Raw genomic sequence first — 20,990 nt, forward strand, 5'->3', positions numbered from 1 at the left:
GACATTCGATGAATATGTAGTTGGTATGTGTGGCTGTCACAAGGCAGCCTGAGCTGCAGCATGGATGCACCGCAAGTGAGATCTTGTGCAAACATCCTCCTCTTCATTCTAGATGGCTGCCAAGGCACAGTCATGGAGTGCGGGATAGTGAAAGGTACAGTAGGACATGCAAGGCTGCACACAAGTATGGGGGCAACCAGGGCCAAGAACCAAATTTGAACCTTATAAAGAATATTAATCACAAACTAACCAGGAAACATCTTTCAGCTAATCATCAGCTATTTGAAGCCATTAACACTGAGTGGAACATTACTGACTTTTCTTCCTGTAAAAAGCTATCTGTGATTTTACCGAGAAGACTTAGACATTTAAGAAAATTTGTTTAATTCTTGTTAATGTCCTGGCCAATTGTTTGCTGTAGAGACCATTGAAATGTTTTGCAGTTTTGACACATTTTTTCCCCCTGGAGTGTGCGTTGGAACAAAAAAGGGCAACAACGGAAATCAAGGCGTAGAACTCGGACTAGAACCAAGGAGAATGAAAACCAATGAAACTAAGATATTATCGGTCCAGCAAAAAAGCCTTGCGACTAATCGCTAGTTTCAAATTCTACAGACAGATAGACGGCAGAGCTCATAAAGTGGCTGCACTTCCAGTAAGGGTCAAAGGTCAAGGAGGGTATCCACAGTAAAGACGAGCATGCAATCCCAGTGCCAGCCTACAGGACCATTGGAGATGTCACGGGAACCCAGTTGACTAATTCTTCACAAGCTGTTACTTCCATTTTTTTTCCATTTTGGATGAGCATGATCACAGAAACGCCAAATCGTTTGCGATTTTCTTGTCATTGGCAGGACCACTGGCTTATATAAAGGCCTGCCCAATGTCGTGTGAAAATCTCTGGGTCTTTGGTTGCTGGGGAAACAGCCCATGAAATAACTCCTGGAGTAATTTCAGGAAGGTCTATTCTGTTGTAGTTTGTATGTCATACCCAGTTCCTTTGCATTTTAGCATCATTTGTATATGTCAGTTTTCCATCTCAGTCCATCGGCATAATTCTATGTCTGATATAGCAAAAACTCTTTCCTGGCACACATAAGAAAGAAAAGATATTGTTAGGATCCCAGAATCGTTTTGAACTGAAAAAAGCTGAGAATGCTGGAAGAACATTTTTTATATTTTCTAAATTTACAAAGTGGCTAAGCATTTTAGGCTCAATTCCAGTCTGAACAGACACAATTTGTGAGAAGATTGATGCTTCAGAGAGGCCTATTTGCCATCTAAATGTCATAATTCACACTATTTTGAAATGGCAGATCAAAAATTACTGATGGTTCTATACCAAGAAAATAACAGCTTAAGGAAACCTTGTACAAGATTCCTTTGACATTTTAGCTGCAAAAAAAAACAGGCTAAAATAATAAAAAAAGAAACAACAATAGCATAGATTATCATTAAATTAAACATTCAAACATATCTGAAAGAAAATTTAAAGGGGCAGTTCACCCCAAGCATGGAAAGCAGTATGTTTTAGAGGGGCTTTAGTGTTCTATATCCATCTAGGTTGTTCTGCTGGGAGTCGCCTAGTTGAGATACCAGCCATCGAATATAATGGGAGCGAATGGCATTCTTTCTGTGGTGGTTAAAGCATCAGAAAGATACATCTGAAAAATTCAACAGCAGTGACCTGCTTACTCAAGATAATCCACATACTTTGAAGTGAGCAGTTTAATGTAGGAACTGTTTCCTTCTGCCAAACTCCACACTGTATCACTGTGCATCACTGTATCACTGTGCATCGCTGTATCACTGTGCATCACTGTATCACTGTGCATTGCTGTATCACTGTGCATCACTGTATCACTGTGCATCACTGTGCATCACTGTATCACTGTGCATTGCTGTATCACTGCTCGTGCTCGTATCTTCTGTGCAGTGATATAATTGCTGTGTGGATTTTGGTAGAAAAAAATCATGTCCCATTTGATATACATGATGGATGGGTCAGTGTGTCTTGTGGCAGGGAATGAGCTGTTGTCGACCGACTTCCGTACCTGATTATTGCAAAATAATATTTACTGATACTCTCTTATCATTGATTATGTCTCTAAATTAGACATACTGTATGAGTGTATGTCAGTGTGTGTGTCGTACAATGGAGTGACTTCCTATCCAGGGTGTCCTTGACTTGTGCTTTCAGGCTCACCCTGACCATGCATTTATTGGAGGAAGGATGGATGGATGGATGGATGGACGAACGGATCTGGGGTGACATTTAAAAGACTCCCTCATTGTCACATTATGGGGACACCTTTGCTTTGGACTCACATCACAAAGGCTTAAATCACTTCGACACTTCAGTGAGAGAAATCTGGGTTTGCTGGGTGACAATTGTATTTCAATGAAGTGTGTTTGTGGCGGCGTGTCACTCAAGGGGTTAGGAATCACTTCTCTAGAAAGTTTCCGGATGCTCATGGGTTCGAGTCCCATGGTCAGCAGAGTGATCATATTATTGTTGGGCTGTAGTGCGAGAACCTTCAGGCCAGTTTCCGCTAGGATGCCGGCTGTCTCTGCTCTCTTCACTTAATTCATTTTGGACAAAAGCGTCTCCTAAATAAACGTAATGTGTTTGAAAATCTGTCTGAAAGGGTAACTGGATAGTTTAAGGGGTGAAACACTTCACTGTAAGGGGGCTGTTGCAGGGCGCAAGCCGGAGAAAAACACCTTTATTCACAGCCAGAAACTGGGCCCTGACCTCGATACCTGAGCTTGCTTCCCATCCATCCCCCATTTTGTTAAACCTGTATCTACTCCCAACCCAAATATATCCCTCCTCACTGATTCACCTGATTCCTTACAGCTCACAGCATGTCGCACACTGGTGTTTAGTAATCATTGTCATATTTTGTGATATTTTTTGTGATATTTCGCATATTAACCATTATACACTAAGTCTGAGATGTAGCTTTATTGGTAATTATCTTTGCCTATTCAGGCACTTGGGAATGTTACTGTAGGTGGACCGATGGGTGGAGGGTGGCGGCCGTGAGATTTAGTAGCTCGTTAGGACCTACATATAAAAAGAAAAGGGCATTTGGTTTTAATTCATATCAATCATAATTTATTTTGTCTGACAGTCATGATCCAAAGTGTGTTACAGGTATCTTTAAAGACCACTGAGTGTGACTGAGGCTGCTAGATTTCTGATTTTTCCATTCGCTAGTGTCTCCCGCAGAAAAAGGTAACACCTGCGAAGAGAAGCTTGCTCGTGCATTTTTATTGTGCTCAAGGGCTCTGGGATTGAGGGAAGTTCCCTGCGGACCAAACCCTATTAGCACTAGATACTGTATACATTGCCTGGCCAATCACTGACCTCTGCACCTCTAATAGGAAGTGTATGTGAGAAACATTCAATCTGTGGAAACCTCACACAAAGCTAGGTCACACCAGAAACAAGCACAATTAACCTATGGTGGACAGCATTACGTATAATAGAAGGAGAATAAATTATATTTCAATACTTTACATTTGAAAAGAGTGTAAAATAAAATAATGCTATTTAAATAACTAAGGAAAACAGTAAGCAGTTTTTACCAAATACAAGCAGCACCACTGAGCTGCGCATCGCCCGCACTGCGCATGGCTGCGGTTTGCGTGATTCTGCCAGCCTTTATGTGGGATGCGTGATCATCCCACGGTATATTTTACACTGTTTATCATACCTAGTTGAGTCTTTGGATGGGCTCTGCAGTCCTGAATGTAGCCGTGTGTGAGATCTCAGACCCTACAGCATGCTCACAATCCTGGTGCTTAAGGCATCATTCCGTCATCTCCACTTCCACAGGATCTTATTTATTAAGTCCTGACAGGAAATCGTTAACCAGGGATGACATCATTCATCAGTTTCTGGGGCAGATTAACTTCTCTGGGGGCCCTAAGCTGACATGACATGGCTAGGAGGCTTGAAGGGGGGAGGGGTTGGTATGGGCAGATTGATTGGCCAGATGAGTTTATCCATTTTTCTTGAGACTGGGCCCCTGATGTAGCTGGATTCGGGCCCTTGATCTTACTGGGGCATTAATCCGCCCCTGGTCCTGACTAAAACTTTCACAAGCACCCCTACCAGCTGAAACCACCTAGGCAATTGCACATTTTGTGCCCAGCACTACATTAACCCTGTAGTCCACTGGGAACCTGTAGAATGAGCCGGAAACCCTGTAGGTGTGACTCAGAGGGACAAGATGCTAGGCAGTTGCTCTTCCTGCCTAGACACACAACAGAAGGATTTCTAAGTACACCTGCTGTGATTTAATATCTGTGATATTACAATAATTCAGTAATTATCACTTTCATAAAAGCAGGCAGAGATGAGATCTACCCCCCCCCCCCACTCCCCCCGAAAAAAAACCTAAGTGAAAAAAAATTCATGATCATTAATGTGATCTCTTAAGCCCCTAAATCACCACCAGCTCAGGGATTTCGACAAATCTGGAATGCCGGCACTGCGGACAGATTCATTATTAAAGCCGAACGTGACGAACAGGGAACAGAATTCCGTTTCTGTGGGCGTCATGAAGCCTTTCTATGGCCGTGGTCGATATTGCCGGGCAGGGTTTCGTTTGGATAACTCCAGGGAAGGAGTGAACAGGGCATAAAAGAGATAAAGTACAGCCACCACATGAAAGTGTTTGCTGTCAAATGCTTTTGAATGGGGGAGTTCAATGATTAAGCATATCGTGGAGGAGGGATCTTTGTACGAGTGGAGGAAGGGGAGAGAGAGAGAGCGAGAGAGAGAGAGAGAGATGGGGGGGTGGCTAGGACTGAGAGAGTGAGGGAGAGATGCAGACTGAGCTGCCGATGCTGCTGAATTGAATGGGATGTTTGGATCATGTTGAAGGCGTTTCGAGGGAAGTATCAGGGAAAATGAAAGTACTGTGAGAAGGTAAGTACACGTACAGTCTGCCTTTTGACAGAATGCAAGGATTTCTCTGCATTTTTTCCTACCAGAATGCGTCTAATTCACTTCCTTTATCAATAGATTCATCTGATAAATATATTAAAATGCTTGCTTGCTCTATAGAATCTGATGCAGGTTGTTTAATAAGTAATGTACATAGCAGTCGTAGAGAGTGGTAGTCTGATTTGCAGAGACCCTGAGAAATGCAGACTATGGATATCCTAAATGGCATGCAACTTAGCGTTTTCATTCTGGATTTGCTTAATAAACATTTCTGCTGTCAAGTAATGCTGCAAGGGAATGTATTTGCTAAGGAAGAAAAAACGAAAAACGTGCTGCAAAGTTTGACAAGCAGCGTGGCAAAGCTTTCAGTCTCTCGCTTGGTTTGGTAAAGCCTCATTTTCTGACATGAGTGGCCGCTCACAGACCTTTTTTCTCGTCACTGAATCATCCTTTGGATAGACCCTAGATCCCCGACCGTTAATCTCCCCCTTGCTCCCGTGAGCTTAGTACCGTTTCGTTCGAAACTGACAAGTATTATGACAGTATTATGAACTGTCATACGCTAAGAGTCTGACATACACACTGTGGGATACTGTGCCACATGAGGCACGTGTAGGTAAGGAACGCCTTGAGTGTGAATATCAATTTTTGTCACACTTTATCACAGCTGCCCCCAAGAGTCGCACCCACACTGACCACAGTGGGATTTGGGAGGGGGCAGTTGGTGTGGTGAAGGCAAATGTGCTGGCTGGCATTGCTACCGACACGGTACTGTATATATACCCTCCCCCTAAACATCACTGCCAGACCTCTTCACACTCTCACTGCCAGACTCTCCACCGAGGAAGAGGAGGCAGGCTGTTTGCACACACAGCCGGTGAAGGATTTAGTCGGTCTTCTTGTGAAGACCGGGACAAAAATCGTGCAGGGGAATAAACACCTACGTCCACTGAAGTATTCCTTTGAAGTCCATATGAGTACCACTTCACCCTGTTCTGAAAAGGTTTCGTACGCAAGATGAATTGAAGGGCCAAAACATAATGAAATGAAATAAATAAAATTAAATAATACATAGGAATTCTGTCGTTGTTGCTGGGGTATAAACATTGATAAGAGTCGAGGGACTCACATCTGTGTGTTCTGTGTCTTTCACACTTAGAGATGCTTTATTTTTGCAAAAATCGAAAGAAAAAGGAGAGATATTACAAATACATATTACAGAATCTAAAGTCTGTGGTATAATCACTTGATGAAAACTAATTATTATACACCAGTCAACCATAACATTAAAACCACTGACAGGATGAAGTGAATAACATTTCACTACAATGAAAGGACTCATTACAATGGCCCAAATGAAGGGTGCCATTAGGCAAGTGAACAGTCAGTACTTGAAGTTGATCTGTTAGAAGCAGGAAATATGGGCAAGTGTAAGGATCTGAGTGACTATGACACGGGCCAAATGGTGATAGCTGGACGACTTGGTCATAGCATGACCATCTTATGGGGTGTTTCCAGTATGCAGTGGTCAGTACCTACCAAAAGGAAGACTGACTGGTGAACCAGCGAGGGGCGAATTGATGCGTGGGTAGAGCAAAGGCTAGTCTGTCTGGTCTAATCATACAGGAGAGCTACAGTAGCGCAAAATCAGAATCAGAAACAGAATCAGAAAAACTTAATTGATCCCGGAGGAAATTGCTCATGTTACTACTAAACGGTCACACAGAGACACAAGACAAGAACATAAAAAAACAATATCAGATATAAGTATAAGAAACTGAAATAAAATTATAAAAGAGAGACTCTGCACTATATACACCATGATATATACATGAGAAACAGAAATACAATATATATAAATAGAATAAATACTGTTAAGTGTAGTAATACAGGTAAATTACCAGATGAATATTGCACATCTGAATAGCATGGTATGGGTGTGTGGCTGTGAGATCAGTGTGAGGAATTATAGAGTCTGATGGCTGTAGGTAGGAATGATCTTCTGTGTGCTGAAAAAGTTAATGCTGGCTATGATAGAAAGGTGTCAGAACACACAATGCATCACAGCTTGCTGAGTAGGAGGCTGCATAGCTGCAGGCCGGTCAGAGTGCCCATGCTGACCCCTGTCCACCACCAAAAACACCTACAATGCGCAAGAGAGCGTCAGAACTGGACCATGGAACAATGGAAGAAGGTGGCCTGGTCTGATGAGTCACAGTTCCTGTTATATCATATGGATGGCTGGGTGCTTGTGTGTCATTTACCTGGGGAAGAGATGGCACCAGGATGCACTATGGGAAGGCAGCAAGTCGGCGGAGGCAGTGTGACGCTCTGGGCAATGTTCTGCTGGGAAACCATTCATGTGGATGTTACTTTGACACGTACCACCTACCTAAACATTGTTGCAGACTAAGTACTCCCCAATGGCAGTGGCCACTTTCACGAGGATTATGTGCCCTGCCACAATACAGAAATTGATCACGATTGGTTTGAGGAACATGAAAAAGAGTTCAAGATGTCGACTTGGGTTCCAAATTCCCCAGATCTCAATCAGATTGAGCATCTGTGGGATGTGCTGGACAAACAGGTCTGATCCATAGACCTGATCCAAGGACTTAAAAGATCAGCTGCTAACGTCTTGGTGCCAGATACCACAGGACACCTTCAGAAGTTTTGTGGAGTCCAAGCCTCAACAGGTCAGAGCTGTTTTGGCAGCCCTAGGGGGACCTACACCATATTAGGCAGGTGGTTTTAATGTTATGGCTGATCGGTGCATGATTTGTCTTGTCAGAGATGCTTTAGTTGTGAAAATAAAGTATTATTATACAGGAAATGTATAATAAAATACATATCTAAAATTCTTGCTGTGATTGGTTGTTTGTATTTGGCTTATATTGTATCTACTTATATTGCAGGAATGTTCTACTTGATATCTCAGAGTAACACATTCAATCGTTCCATATTACTGCTTCTGAGGGATGATTTTCGAGAGATACAGTGCATTGAGATATACCAACATGCAGTGTGTGAAACAGTGATAACAATAAAGTGAGAGATACCAACATGCAGTGTGAGATAGTGATACAGTGAGAGATATGCCAACTTGCAATGTGTGTGATAGTGATTGTGATGCAGTGAGAGACACCAACATGTAGTGAGACAGTAATAGTGATACAGTGAGAGATACCAATATGCCAAGTGAGAACCAGTGATAGTGATACAGTGAGAGATACCAACATGCAGTGTGTCTGTGTGTGTGTGATAGTGATGTTCTGAAGGATTCCTGAAAGATCATGCAGTGTGTGAGGCAGTGATAGTGATGCAATGAGAGAAACAATTAACCATGTTATTAATGAAAGGGAAGCATGCAGTGTGTCATTGAGGCACTGTGGGTTCGTGTTGGTTTTTACATGTGACATATGACATTCTACAAATTTCTATGGCACCATTATATGGCAGCTGAAAGCTGTGCATTTCATAAGACACCTTTCTATAGAACGGCCAGTTCTCTTCAGTAAGGAATGCATGAAGTTAGTACATGATGACTCAGGGCTCATGTACTGTTGCTCTTCATGTTGTGTCCTTCAGGGGTTCCTTCTGGATCTTAAAGGGACCAGCCTCTGCTTGTCTGACTCTCTGATTTCTTTGACTGTGAAAAATGAACAAAATCAGAGCAGCATCTTCAGAGGCACTGTGAGACTAACCTGAACAGAACAGCTTGAAGGTATAAAACCAGCATAATAATAAAACAGAACAGTGAAAGTATAACGTAATATATGTCTATGGGGTTGTAGGTTGATGAATACAAACACACGGAATTGTGGGATTACTGTCATTTTTTTGCCCAGATCGTCTCAAGGGAGACAATAAAGAATCTCTACTTATAAAAAGGTAGCAGTCAGCTAAGCAGGAAAGGTCTTCTGCAGTTCACCCATCCATGTTTCCATCTATATCCCATAACCATCCTGAAAAATAATGGCCCTGAGGCAGAGAGTTCCCACATAGGATGTCAGTCCATCACAATTTATTTGTCATATCCATCATATATAAGTTGACATCACTTGGGTTTCAAAATGCTGTCCTGTTTTTTAAAATTATTATTAATATAATCACGGAGTGTGTGTGTGTGGGGGGGGGGGGGGCAGACAGAGGGAGTATTTCTGTTCAGTTCCTGGCTTGAAATACAAATAATGCTGAAGTTACTGTTTACTTACACTGACCAAATGTTCTGTACTGCCTTCACCATTCAAAGGATGTGGCAGTACTAACAGAAAAAAACACATTATACCTTTGGAAGGTTTTGTCTCCTCTTGAGGCGGCATGTTAATGGCTTGTATCTGAAGCGGATCAAATGCACAATGCTTTTCAGTGGGAGATTTAAAACATTTCCAGCCAAATTTCATCTCTGAAATCTTTGAAGTTTCTTCCTATGGTTGCATATTTTAATCTCCTCCCTCTGATCACAGAACATCCAGCTGGTTCAGGCATAATTAAGGCTATTATCATTTACCTCCTTTTTTACTCATTGCTGTTTTCTGTGTCACATAATCCAAGGAAAGCAAGTAATTACTACCTTTACTAAACACACCAAAGGCCTCTTTATGCCGTGGTTTAGAGTCTGACAAATGGATTTTATTCATCCCACTCTCCTCCATTCGATGTAGAAAAATCTGTTTGCATAAATAAACTGTGAGCAAAGTATGTGTGGTATTTGAAATTTGAAATAAATATCTACAGTTTGTAGTATTGTCACAGTGTGAGTCATGATCACTCGAGTGGAAGCATCTGCACCATAGTGTTTAGATGCCACTTTTCTATTTTTCAAAAATACACAGAGAGTATCTCAGGTTTTCTTCAGTGTTTTCTAGAATGTTCCATGGATTACATATAAGCACTAAACATATAAATACATACAGATGCTCCCCGGGTTACGATTGGGTTACATTCCGATACACCTATCGTAAGACGAAAATATCGTAAGGCAAAAATATCGTAAGGTGAAAATGCATTTTAATACAGGACACCTAACCTAGCAAACATCATAGCCTAGTCTACAGCCTAACTTAAACATGCTTAAAACCAGTACATTAGCCAACAGTTTGGCAAATCCATTAACACATTGCCTATTTTATAAGTGCTGAATATCTATGTAATTTATTGAATAATCATACCGATCGTAAAGTCGAAATATCGTAACACGGACTGTGGTAGAAAAATTATAAATCAACCTCTCTGATAACACAGAGAGTCACTTAGGACCGTCGAGACCCGGGGAGTGTCTGTAATCTGTATTACCAAAGAAACTGGAGACACACATTTAAAGAAAGCTATCTTGTTTTTATTTATTGTTTACTGTTACTGTTATTTATTACTTTTATTTACTTTTATGCATTTGTTTACGCTTTTTCAAACCACAGGTCTTCATGCGTCACACATTGCCAGAGGGAAGCAAAATTAAAAGACATTTATTTTCTGCACCTAGGGTCCCCTGAGTCGGAGATGTCTGACCTCGAGGACTTTGGCAAAATGGGGGGGCAGTGGAATGCATCCGAGAGCTACCAGTTCAACCCAGCCAGCGTCATCGTGTCGGTGGTCTTCTCGCTGATCTTCCTCCTGGGCACGGTGGGCAACAGCCTGGTGCTGGCGGTGCTCTTCCGCAACGGCCAGATGGGCTACAACAGCACCAACCTGTTCATCCTCAACCTCAGCGTGGCCGACTTCTTCTTCATCATCTTCTGCGTGCCCTTCCAGGCCACCATCTACTCGCTGGAGGGCTGGGTCTTCGGCTCCTTCATGTGCAAAGCCGTGCACTTCTTCATCAACCTCACCATGTATGCCAGCAGCTTCACGCTCGCTGCCGTCTCCGTCGACAGGTAGCTACCCCGTTTTCCACCACCTTCGGAGTTATTTTGAAAAGTAAAGGATTATAATTCTGAAATTCAATGTGTTAGTTACAGGAAAACAGGAAGTCAAGCTTTTTTGTACCTCTCATGGCGAGAAGGTGAGATGCACCATTACGTTACATCCAGCAAGGGATGGACGTCTGGGAGTGTTCATTTACATAGCAGTCGACTGAACAGCGAGCCCATTGCATCAATTACACCGCATGTGTCAGTTCTTATTTTCACTGCAGGACAAAGTAGAGAGCCCTTCAATACCGTGGGGACAGTAATTATTCCATCCCGTCCGGGGAAAACAAAGATCTATAAAGTGTGAAGCAGCCAGTGCTGGAAGAACATCGATCGCTGCATTTCTAGCAAATACAGTTATTGTACCTGCCAAACTCTTTCTGAGAAAAAGCGACTTTTATTACATCCTGCTCAGGCAACAGGCCTTTGTCTGTGTTTATATTTGTACTGGGGCCTTAATACAAGTTTTACTTCAATATTATCATGAGCTTGCAATAGCAATTAGCTTCATGTTAGAAGATTAAGGGCCGTGTGAAGCTGAGGAGGACGGCTGGCGTTTCCTCAACATGTAGCGCAGCTGTTGTGATTTCAAGGTGCGTCTTGAAGATATAATGTAAGACGTACTGTGGTTGCGAACGCAGCCGTGTGACTTGGGGGAGAGCAAAAGGAATGGGGGCTTTTTGGAGGACTGGGGTAGAGATGGATCATCAGGAGGATTAGGGAGAAATTAAGACATGTAAAGGTGGGCGGGAGAAGACCCTGAATAACAGAGGTCAGGTTGAGTATTATGATATACAGCCTTGTGTCGATTTCCATTTGCATTACATTTCACTACTGGAAACAAGTCAGTTTGACGTATCTCGATATTGTAGCTGTCCATCACATATATGTTACTGTAAGCATGCTGTATTACACGTTAGACATGGACAGTGGGTCATTATACGGCTGGCAGTGCTGCCCATTCTCCTGCATCTGTTACACTAAGCAATGCACCCGCTGCTGTCCTACTACGTCCACTTTCAGGTGTCTCTCCAGCAGTGTTTATTTTTTACTATGGACCCCAGACGTAAATGCAGTTAAATGTTACTCAGTCAAGACTGTACATGCCTGCGACGAAAATGTTATGACTTCCTGTCTTGTCTTCACTTTACACATAAAATGCAACTTGACAGAGGACTGAAATAATCTGTTTTCAAAGAGTGCCAAATTTTCCCTATAAAATATGAGTGAAATTATAATTTTCCACATATCCATCCATCATATCTGTTTATCCCAACCAAGGCGAACAAAATTAGAATAGAATAGAATGCCTTTATTGTTTGTGTTTTTGTCACTGCACAGAACCGGGGTAACAAAATACAATTAGCTTCTTATTGAGTGATACTTCTAGTAAATAAAAACAGTAGACAGAAATATATAAAATACGTATACACAGGAATGTCAATAAATGTGAGACATATTAAGTATGAGATTAATTATATCACTGCAGTAATGTGTTCAGGTTAATTAGAAAGGAGCAAGCAGGGATGTGCTGGACCTCTGTAGGATCCAGTCTGCATCATATGACATGTGCTGTTGATGGACAACAACTGCTGCTTCAGCTCAGTGCACTTTTCTGTGCTGGAGTCAGAAGCAGAAGAACCTCATACCAGAAGTTTCCATTTTGTTTATGTCCCAGGAAGGTTAATAAAAACGTGTAAAGCTGTATCAACGGAATTTGGGAAAACGTAGCAACAATTATTTCTTAGCAGACAGAGAGGAACCGTGGGCTTCCATATTAACTGAATATTTAAAAAGCCTTGAGTTCCTGGCTGAATTAAGTAGCTATTAAAAATTTATAGGTATATAAAAATGCTAAAAAGAGTTTATTGAGAAGTGAATACTTTGGACTAATTCAATACTTTTCTCTCTAGGTATCTAGCTATTCGCTATCCATTGCGGTCCCGGGAACTTCGGACGCCTTGCAATGCAGTGGTTGCCATGGTGGTGATCTGGGGGCTCTCCCTAGTGTTCGCCGGACCCTACTTGAGCTACTACGACCTCATCGATTTTGCCAACGGCAACGTGTGCGTCCCCGGGTGGGAGGAATATGACCGCAAAGTGCTGGACACGTGCACATTTGTGTTCGGTTACGTGATCCCTGTTCTGATAGTCAGCCTTTCCTACACCAGGACCATCAAATTTCTGTGGACAGCCGTAGACCCTCTGGATGGCATGACGGAATCTAAGAGGGCCAAGAGGAAGGTCACCAAGATGATCATCATCGTCACCGTGCTCTTCTGTATCTGCTGGCTACCGTATCACATGGTCATCCTGTGCTATCTGTATGGTGACTTTCCCTTCAACCAGACCACCTATGCCTTCCGACTGCTCTCCCACTGCATGGCTTACGCCAACTCCTGCCTCAACCCCATCGTCTACGCCCTGGTGTCCAAGCACTTCCGCAAGGGCTTCAAGAAGGTTTTCAGCTGCCTCCTCAGCAAGAATGGAAGGAACAAGGTGCACGTCGTGCATGTAGCCAACACGGCACCCGGGTTCGAGGCCGGATCCACTGAGGTATCTCACATGAACGAGGAGAACGCCTGTCAGGATGCTTGCGAGATGGGAGCCCGCCCCCGCCCAGCTCCGGAAAGCTCCAGGCTCACCATCAGCCTGCCGATAGCAAGACCATCCTGAATAAACCAAACGAGTGAGCCCTCTCAGAACATCCCATTCAGCCTCTAAAAAGCCTTCCTTATTACTAAACCCATGGCAGAGACTTTAAGATCTCTGGAAGGGCTTTGAAAACATTCAAATAAAAAATCAATTAAGTTACACAAAAACGTATTTCTCTCTCTCTCTGGAGGGATATGATTTAATTTATCAGGCAGACTAGGCACAATTTCACTTGCTGAAACAAGTTCATAGCAGAGCAACAGAAAAAAATATTTCTGGAATTAAAGGGCTGCCTTCAATGAATAGTTCTGCCTTTTTGGTTTTTGGCAAAGCTAAGGATGGATTATTACAATTCAAGCGTCTACAAACAGACAAGAAGCAGAAAGCTGTTTCATTTCACCCTTAAGTTTCCATTTGAGTCTGTGCTCTCCTCTGTCATTCAGTTTGCCTTTTATCTCTGTGAATTTCGCTTTCTGTAATTAAAATAGGTGTACTTGTTGGATTCCAACTAAAGACACATCAGTCAACACTAAAGCAGGCGAATGTTCTGATTTTCAGTCCTTGTATTAGACATATGTGAATGTCTCTCTGTAATCGGTGTGGCTTAGTGTTCCTTAGTAGTTTTGACCAACCAAATTTCTGTCTAGTTATGTAAAAAAAATGACTAATTATTTATTAAATAAAAAGTAAGTTTATTCCTTATTTTCTTAATGTTGTATGTTTATACACCATATATAATGATTAATGATTTTTACAACACGACCTTCAAAACAACCATAAATTGTCCTGTGACTCTAACCAGAAGTTGGAAGATGTATGTATGTATGCATGTATGAATGTATGTATGGATTGATGTATGGATCTATGTATGGATTGATGTATGTATGCATGTATGGATGGATGGATGGAGAGTTTTGTATATTTCATACAAAGAGCAATTCAATAAAGTTTTTTTCTGTTGAAAGGGCCAACAAAACATATTAATAAAAAGATTATTAGGAATTTTATCATTAACAGATTTTAAAAATGCTTCCCAGGATATTCCAAATTAATATCATTTACCTCGAGAGAATAAACATCGTAGCACAAGGCTCATATAAACAAAACAAATGGTTTAAGACAAATGGTTTTTAGTCCAATTCATTATGACATCCATGTTGAGTCACCTAGCAACTGTCCAATACAAGGAACAATTTAGTTAAAAGCATTTGAGCGGAGGCAGAACAGATTATGAGGAAATTGCATTTGAATTAAGTCCACTTGGCCCATTATATATGTGTTATTGTATTAATATCTGAGATAGGCATGCTTTTCAAATAATACTGTCTAGTAAGTTGACTTTCGTAGTCTCAGCGTGGTCTATAATCATCCGAGCTTTGGGGACCCTGGAGCCTGTCCCATAGAGCATAGGGCACAAGGCTAGGGGCACACTGATGCATAGACAGAGCCATACACTATGGGCAGTTTAGCGATGACTAACTGCATGTCTTAGGACTACAGGAGTGACCCGGAGTAAGCAGAGGGCGCAGACACATGAAGCTCCACTCTGAATATGTGTCTCATGAGGCAGAAACCGTTTCACCAGTTACCAGCTACATGTGTCGTCTTCTACAGCCAAGCCCACCCATGGCTTCAGTCTGTAAAAACCCACATCTATCAGACTATTCAATCTCCTTCTTATACAGTTTTGCAGTTTGGTTCTTCCTGATGAATCTTGCTGTTTGAGTCCGTTGATCTGGATTTTTGGATTTCAGTGAATCTCTACTTTACTCTTTTGCTGGTTCTGTTCAGGTCTATGATTTGATCTTATTTCGTTCAACAGCCCTGTCTTTGGTGATACCCATAGTTCTCCATAGCGTTTGAGTCTCGTGTCCCCCCCCCCCCCCCCCAGCTACGTACCTTGAGTATTGGCAAGCAGACCAGCTGAAGAGGAGAAGACTGACAGGCAGAACAGCAGGCCATGGCAGCATGTACAATCTGGCGTGTGACCTTGCCTGTGTCAGCAATACCCATTAATATTATTTAATATCCTTTAACTCTGGTGTTGTGCAGTGCGCAGTGTGAAGTGACAGTGCTGCCTGCCAGCATACGTTCTGCTAGAATGGCATGTTACAAAAAATAATCATTAATATGAACATTTATTTGCCTGTTGAACTTATGAGAAGGAAAAATACCACAGAAAAAAATAGCATCGCAAGTTTGTGCCAAAATTTCAGCGTACAAATGAAATTTAGCTGAATCGCAGCAGAATTTACCACCCGCGTTCTTTGCGAGGGCACGAAAAAGTACTCAAATTTTGTAATATTCTATAAGGCCATGTAAAGGGCTCACGCAGTGGGTTTTACAGAACTGTTACAGTAGCACAAAAACAGCCCAGACCTCAAACCCAGAACTCTAGAGGTGTGAGGTCACAACTCCACTCCCTGAGTCACCATGATACAATTCATGTCCCAGCAAATCTTCTGACAAATGTCCAACTACAGGTTCACAATATCATTGTGATGAATTTGTTTATTGTTCAATCATTGCAATACATTCGTTTGTTGTTCAATCATTTTGTTTCTGAAATATATGTGCAAAATATTTTCGCGTACTACAAAGTTTCTGACGGAAAGTTGCTCTCTCCAAGCCAGGACTGTATTTTTCCCATTTTGATTTTATTCACATGTCACGTGGCGGTAATTTAAATCTCAGCTAGAGGTATATATTCTCTCGACAGTGCTGAAATTCCGATGTATCTTTCAGGCTCTTTGTCACATGTCGGGGAGACCGCAGAAGCAGAATTAAGGGGAACGGTAGAGACTTTGATTTCAATAAAGGAATCGGGGGGATCAAAACGCAAACACTGCAGAACAGGTCCGACCATAGACACAGCAGGGAGTGACATCAACGACGGGACTGGGGAGGACAGGACTGGCAGGCATTTATAAACTGGGTTAACGAGGAGATAAACAGGAGGCAGCTGGAGTGAGAGGAGAGACAAACACAGAACAGGTGTGGCTCGTTAGAGCCCTGCTAGGGAGAAAGGGGAGGGGCGGGTAAGCGGGGCGTGACACTCTTTTTAGGTGACAGAGGTTAAGGTTCTAGATGTTTTTGCCGTTATTTTCACGGCTGTAATGTAAATCACACAACCAGATTACTTGTATATTTTTCAAATACATCACAATAATTACCAGACTGTATCCTGGGTTTGACTGAGTGGGGCAGTTGGTTATTTCAGTCACGTATTATGCGGAAACAGTAGCCTCTTTTGTCATCCTCCACAGAAGCGGCATGCGGTCAAGGTTTGAGTGCCTCGCAGCTTTGGAGACTCTCACTCAACGCACAAGGCCCAGCACACATGAACAGCATGAGGACAAACAGGATCCTGTGAAGCAAACATATTATGGCACATAGACACATTTACACTAATTAGCCTAATTATCCAGTATTTGCACTGTGGCAGAAAAACAGAGAATATGGTGGGAAATGCACAAACTCTGTGCGGGGAGCAGAGGCAGGACTTGAAACGTCATCCTTGGCTATTTGAGGTAACAACGCTAGACCTTGAGATACCCTGGAGTCGAATCTGAAGATGCTTAGTATTCAATAGGAGTGTAATGCAAAGACGCAACTAACCAATGCCGACGTCTTCTAAACGATTAGATGTATATCTGTGAATAAAAAAATGATTAGATATGTTTCCACTTTCTCTTTTATATGTTCACCTCCAAACCCTTGGACATTGAAATAAATCAATGGCTGCTAACCCTTGCTTGTCTCACAGGTAAAACAAGATCTGTAACTTGGTGCCTTTCAGACTGACCTGAAGCACTCTGCATGGGCACATCTGGCTGTACTCCCTATGGTTAGCAGTACGTTTTACTACCTGTGTTTTGGCAAATGCTTGTGTTTCATAATTTGTCATGGGAATCAATAACTGCTTTTTCAATGTTTGCTCATCCGTTTGACTTTGGATTTTCATTCCTCGCTATTTCAACCTATTTTCTATTTAAGTTACACTCTAATGTAACAGCTGCCGTAAAAGTAAGCCGTTTTTTGGAAAATTGAAAGCGGTACTCACGTACAACATAATCATAATTATATTTACTTTAACCCTACAATAAATTTTTTGTACTTCTGTTATAAAACGTATAATTTATCCATATATCACACAAGTTTATGTACAGTGTGAGGGCTGAGGTGAGTCAGCTCACAATTGAAGGGAAATACTAACCATTTGAGATTAAGATTACAATTGACCTTATTGGTCCTTTGGGGTCGTAACTGTATGTAGCTGGTGCTGTCGAATGAAGTTCAGGAAACACAACCCCACCTCCCTCAAAAAGAGCACCTAGTTGTGCCATCCTGCCTTATTTAAGCTTCCCTTCGTTAGTATAATTGGCCGTCTCCACTCCCTCTTCGCCCCGAACTCGGCGCGCCTGCTCCGGTAGCCGAGCCCCCCATGTTGAGCAGGGAATCGGCCCAATCGGTCACTGGCCCCAAACAGGATCCATCCCAAGAGCTTTTACAGTAATGTCATTTGCCTAGTGAATGACTCGCTTTAATTGAGAGGGCAAAATGAACCATTTGACATGGAGATAAGGGGTGCAATCGGGACTTTATGTGGGGTTCGGCTTTAGGAAACAGCGGGGAGAGATAAAATGAAAGGGCAGCCTTTACAGTTTCAGCAGAGGGGGAAGGCAGTGAGGAAAAAAACTGTCACTGAGTCTTGGAAAGAGGTGACAAGGTCTGAGTGTCTGACCTCGGGGGTGGGGGGGGGGGGGGCGCATAACAGATGCCTTTTGGGTAATTATGCAAAGGTGACTGCATGGCCTTGTCATGGGGCTTCGTCCTTCACAGAATGTCCACCCGCCGCCCCCATCTTACACCTAAAAGCAGCTTTGTGTTTTAAGCCGACATCCTCTCTTACACCTGAAGATACAGACACAGGAATCCATTCCGGTCAGTGCTTAACTTTCAAAATCCCTGATGCATAAAGGCACATTTGATGCCTTTTATATGCTGGCAAAAACTTCATTTTTGTCACACCCCCAGGATTACTCAAGGGCATGCTGCAATCCAATACGCATCCACAAAGGAGAAACTATTGCGAGATATGTTTTTGTGTTTGTAAGAATTTTTAAGGAGAACTATTGTACAAAGAATCTCTATCTTTAGTCATAGAGATATATCTATATTGTTCTTGCTGGGTACATATGCTAGTCTTAGCTGAGAACTGACTGGTACTATGTAATTTCAGCAGACATCAATCGCATAGAAAAGAAACGAGACGTTTGTTTAGTCTGACCCTTTTTCGACATTCCCGTCATTTATTTGAACATGAAGTCGTGTTTACCATACTTCAAAAAGACACTTAGCTTAACGCCTCTCGTAATTCAGTCGTTCGGCTTGATAAGGTCTATGAAAACGCAGTTACCCAAATGAAAGAGCACATTCGAAGCTAATGATTATGTTTCACTACAGCGTGTCATCACTAATGGACTCAGTTGCATAACAATGTGAATAAAAAAATTTAAAAGCAGTACTTAATTTCGACATTTGAATTTGTGTGATGAGCAGAAAAGGGCACATCTTCAGATATTCAGCATGGACAAAAAGTAGCAGGCAATGTTTCCAGATAAAATAGCTCATTCATAATTTCACGACACACATACGATCATTGAACAGGATTGCTGATTTAATTTGATCCGCCGGTGAGCCGCACGCTGTGAGTGCGTCCCTGGACCGATGATGCCCAGGCAGGGTGAGTAGGCCGCGGTGGCACTTTGGCTCTCACAACGTTATTAAAGATCCCGATATAGCAGTAGCAGCGTGACACATCTCATTACCAGCCCCCCCCCCCCCCCCCCCCAGAAAGCAACTCTGCCCTTTGTTTTTCTCTTAATTGCAAGGTTCCTCTCCATTCAGTCACCTCACTGCAGAAAAGCAGTTAAGGAAACTCCTTTAGCACATATATGAGCATGTGGATACATGTAGACTCCTTCGCTGCAGGGGTGGATATTACATCCTCTGCTGTCCTCTTTTCCGAGAAAGCTACTCTCATTCCTGGGAGGTAGGATCAGACAATCTTTGAAATGTGTCTGTCCAATTTACAAATGGACTTTGGAGACTCACCATAGACAGGGTTAAATCACTGCTGACATTCTAACCTTTCATATTCGAGACGTGGCTATTAAATATAATTAGAATTGGCATGTTCTGCTGTCGGTAACGGGTCTCATTTAATGCCAGAGCTCCAAAGGACGGGACTGTATGTCTGCATTAAAGTGCTTGTGTGTGTGCTAATGCATGATGCATGAATGTGTGAAGTAACCAGAATGACTGATCAAGATCATACTTTCTCTTTAAACCAAAATTTTTCATACATGCTGGCCAAACAGACATCCACTCTGCTCTGAAGCCAAGACACCAGACAGCCAGGCATCTTTTAAAGAGATGGCTGAAAAGAGCAGGAGTACCACATCAGTCTGCAGGGTACTGTCTCAGAGGGAAGACACTGGAAAGCTTGCTCAGGGCACAGCAAACGGAACCATGAAGCATGTGGATGAAAGGGGGGAATAAGCACTTTATTTAGAGGTGGGAGTGGAGAACTCAGTCCTAAATACGGTTAGGTTCGGGAGTATTGCTGCACCCACCACATGATGAAACACCTCAGGATCCCAGTTAGCAATCCGCAAGGCCGACACGCAGTCCAGTCTCACCCTCAAGCTTTGTCCATTTATCTGCCGCAGCCAGATGTTACTTGGCGTCCCCTCTGCCTGGTCCAACCTCTCGGGTCCCTAGCAATGAGGATCCTGCGAGCCGGATCACCCTCAGGGAAACGCGTCACATGGCCGTAGTGCCGTAACTGACGCTCCATCACAGTGCAGGTAATGTGCCTCATTCGGGACTCCTCTAGCAACCGCTCGTTTGACACAAAGTCAAACCAGTGGTACCCAAGAACTCTCCGAAGAGACACAATACCGGAGTCCAGTCTTCGTCTCAGCTCACTGGATAGCGTCCATGTCTCACAGCCATACAGCAAGACAGGGAGCAGCAGGACTCTAAAGACTTGGACCTTCATCCCCTTGCAAAGGTATCGGGAATCTTCAGTAATGATAGGTACTAAGGCACATGTGATGATGATGACAACCCTTGTCATCTGACTTGTCCCATCCACGCACCCTCTTTACATGTGTGTGTAAGTACAGCAAAGAAGAGAAGCTCTTGCCATTGGCTGTGGCTTCCTGTCTGACCCTCCACTGCTCTTCCTATTGATCTGATGTGTTGATCCACAGGTCAGGACTCTATGCCCGTGATCGAAAGGTCATGGTTCAAATCCCGGTGTCAGTAAAATAGTCACATTGCTCTTGGAACCTTGGGCAAGGCCCTTAATCCCCCAAAATGCTCCAGGGGCACCAGATAAATGGCTGCATTCGGACCCCAAACTTCACTCTCACCTGTATACATGTCTGTATGTCTCA

The 20,990-nt window shown here is 42.7% G+C and overlaps 1 protein-coding gene and 2 long non-coding RNA genes across 8 annotated transcripts in view; 1 reads left to right on the top strand and 2 right to left on the bottom strand.

Moving 5' to 3' along the window:
* LOC111836899 (uncharacterized) overlaps positions 1-20,990 on the bottom strand; it is a 64,487-nt gene that overhangs the window by 18,826 nt on the left and 24,671 nt on the right. The window lies entirely within an intron of this gene.
* Positions 4,771-14,226, top strand: LOC111836897 (galanin receptor 2b). Of its 3 annotated transcripts, none has more exons than XM_023798569.2 (3): positions 4,771-4,942; positions 10,443-10,833; positions 12,783-14,226. In XM_023798569.2, exons 2-3 carry the CDS (start codon positions 10,460-10,462, stop codon positions 13,543-13,545), a joined length of 1,137 nt encoding a protein of 378 aa, XP_023654337.1. In that variant the 5' UTR covers positions 4,771-4,942; positions 10,443-10,459; the 3' UTR covers positions 13,546-14,226. The 3 variants fall into 3 exon arrangements, with proteins under 3 accessions (XP_023654337.1, XP_023654339.1, XP_072560866.1); XM_023798571.2 differs by lacking the exon at positions 4,771-4,942 and adding an exon at positions 6,406-8,684; XM_072704765.1 differs by lacking the exon at positions 4,771-4,942 and having other exon boundaries at positions 10,440-10,833.
* Positions 10,277-11,087, bottom strand: LOC140581604 (uncharacterized). Its single transcript, XR_011984691.1, has 2 exons — positions 10,946-11,087; positions 10,277-10,856 (listed from the first exon to the last, which is right to left on the bottom strand). It is a non-coding gene; the product is annotated as an uncharacterized lncRNA (long non-coding RNA).

Source organism: Paramormyrops kingsleyae, chromosome 22, assembly GCF_048594095.1.
Source record: "Paramormyrops kingsleyae isolate MSU_618 chromosome 22, PKINGS_0.4, whole genome shotgun sequence".
NCBI classification, from domain to species: Eukaryota; Metazoa; Chordata; class Actinopteri; order Osteoglossiformes; family Mormyridae; genus Paramormyrops; species Paramormyrops kingsleyae.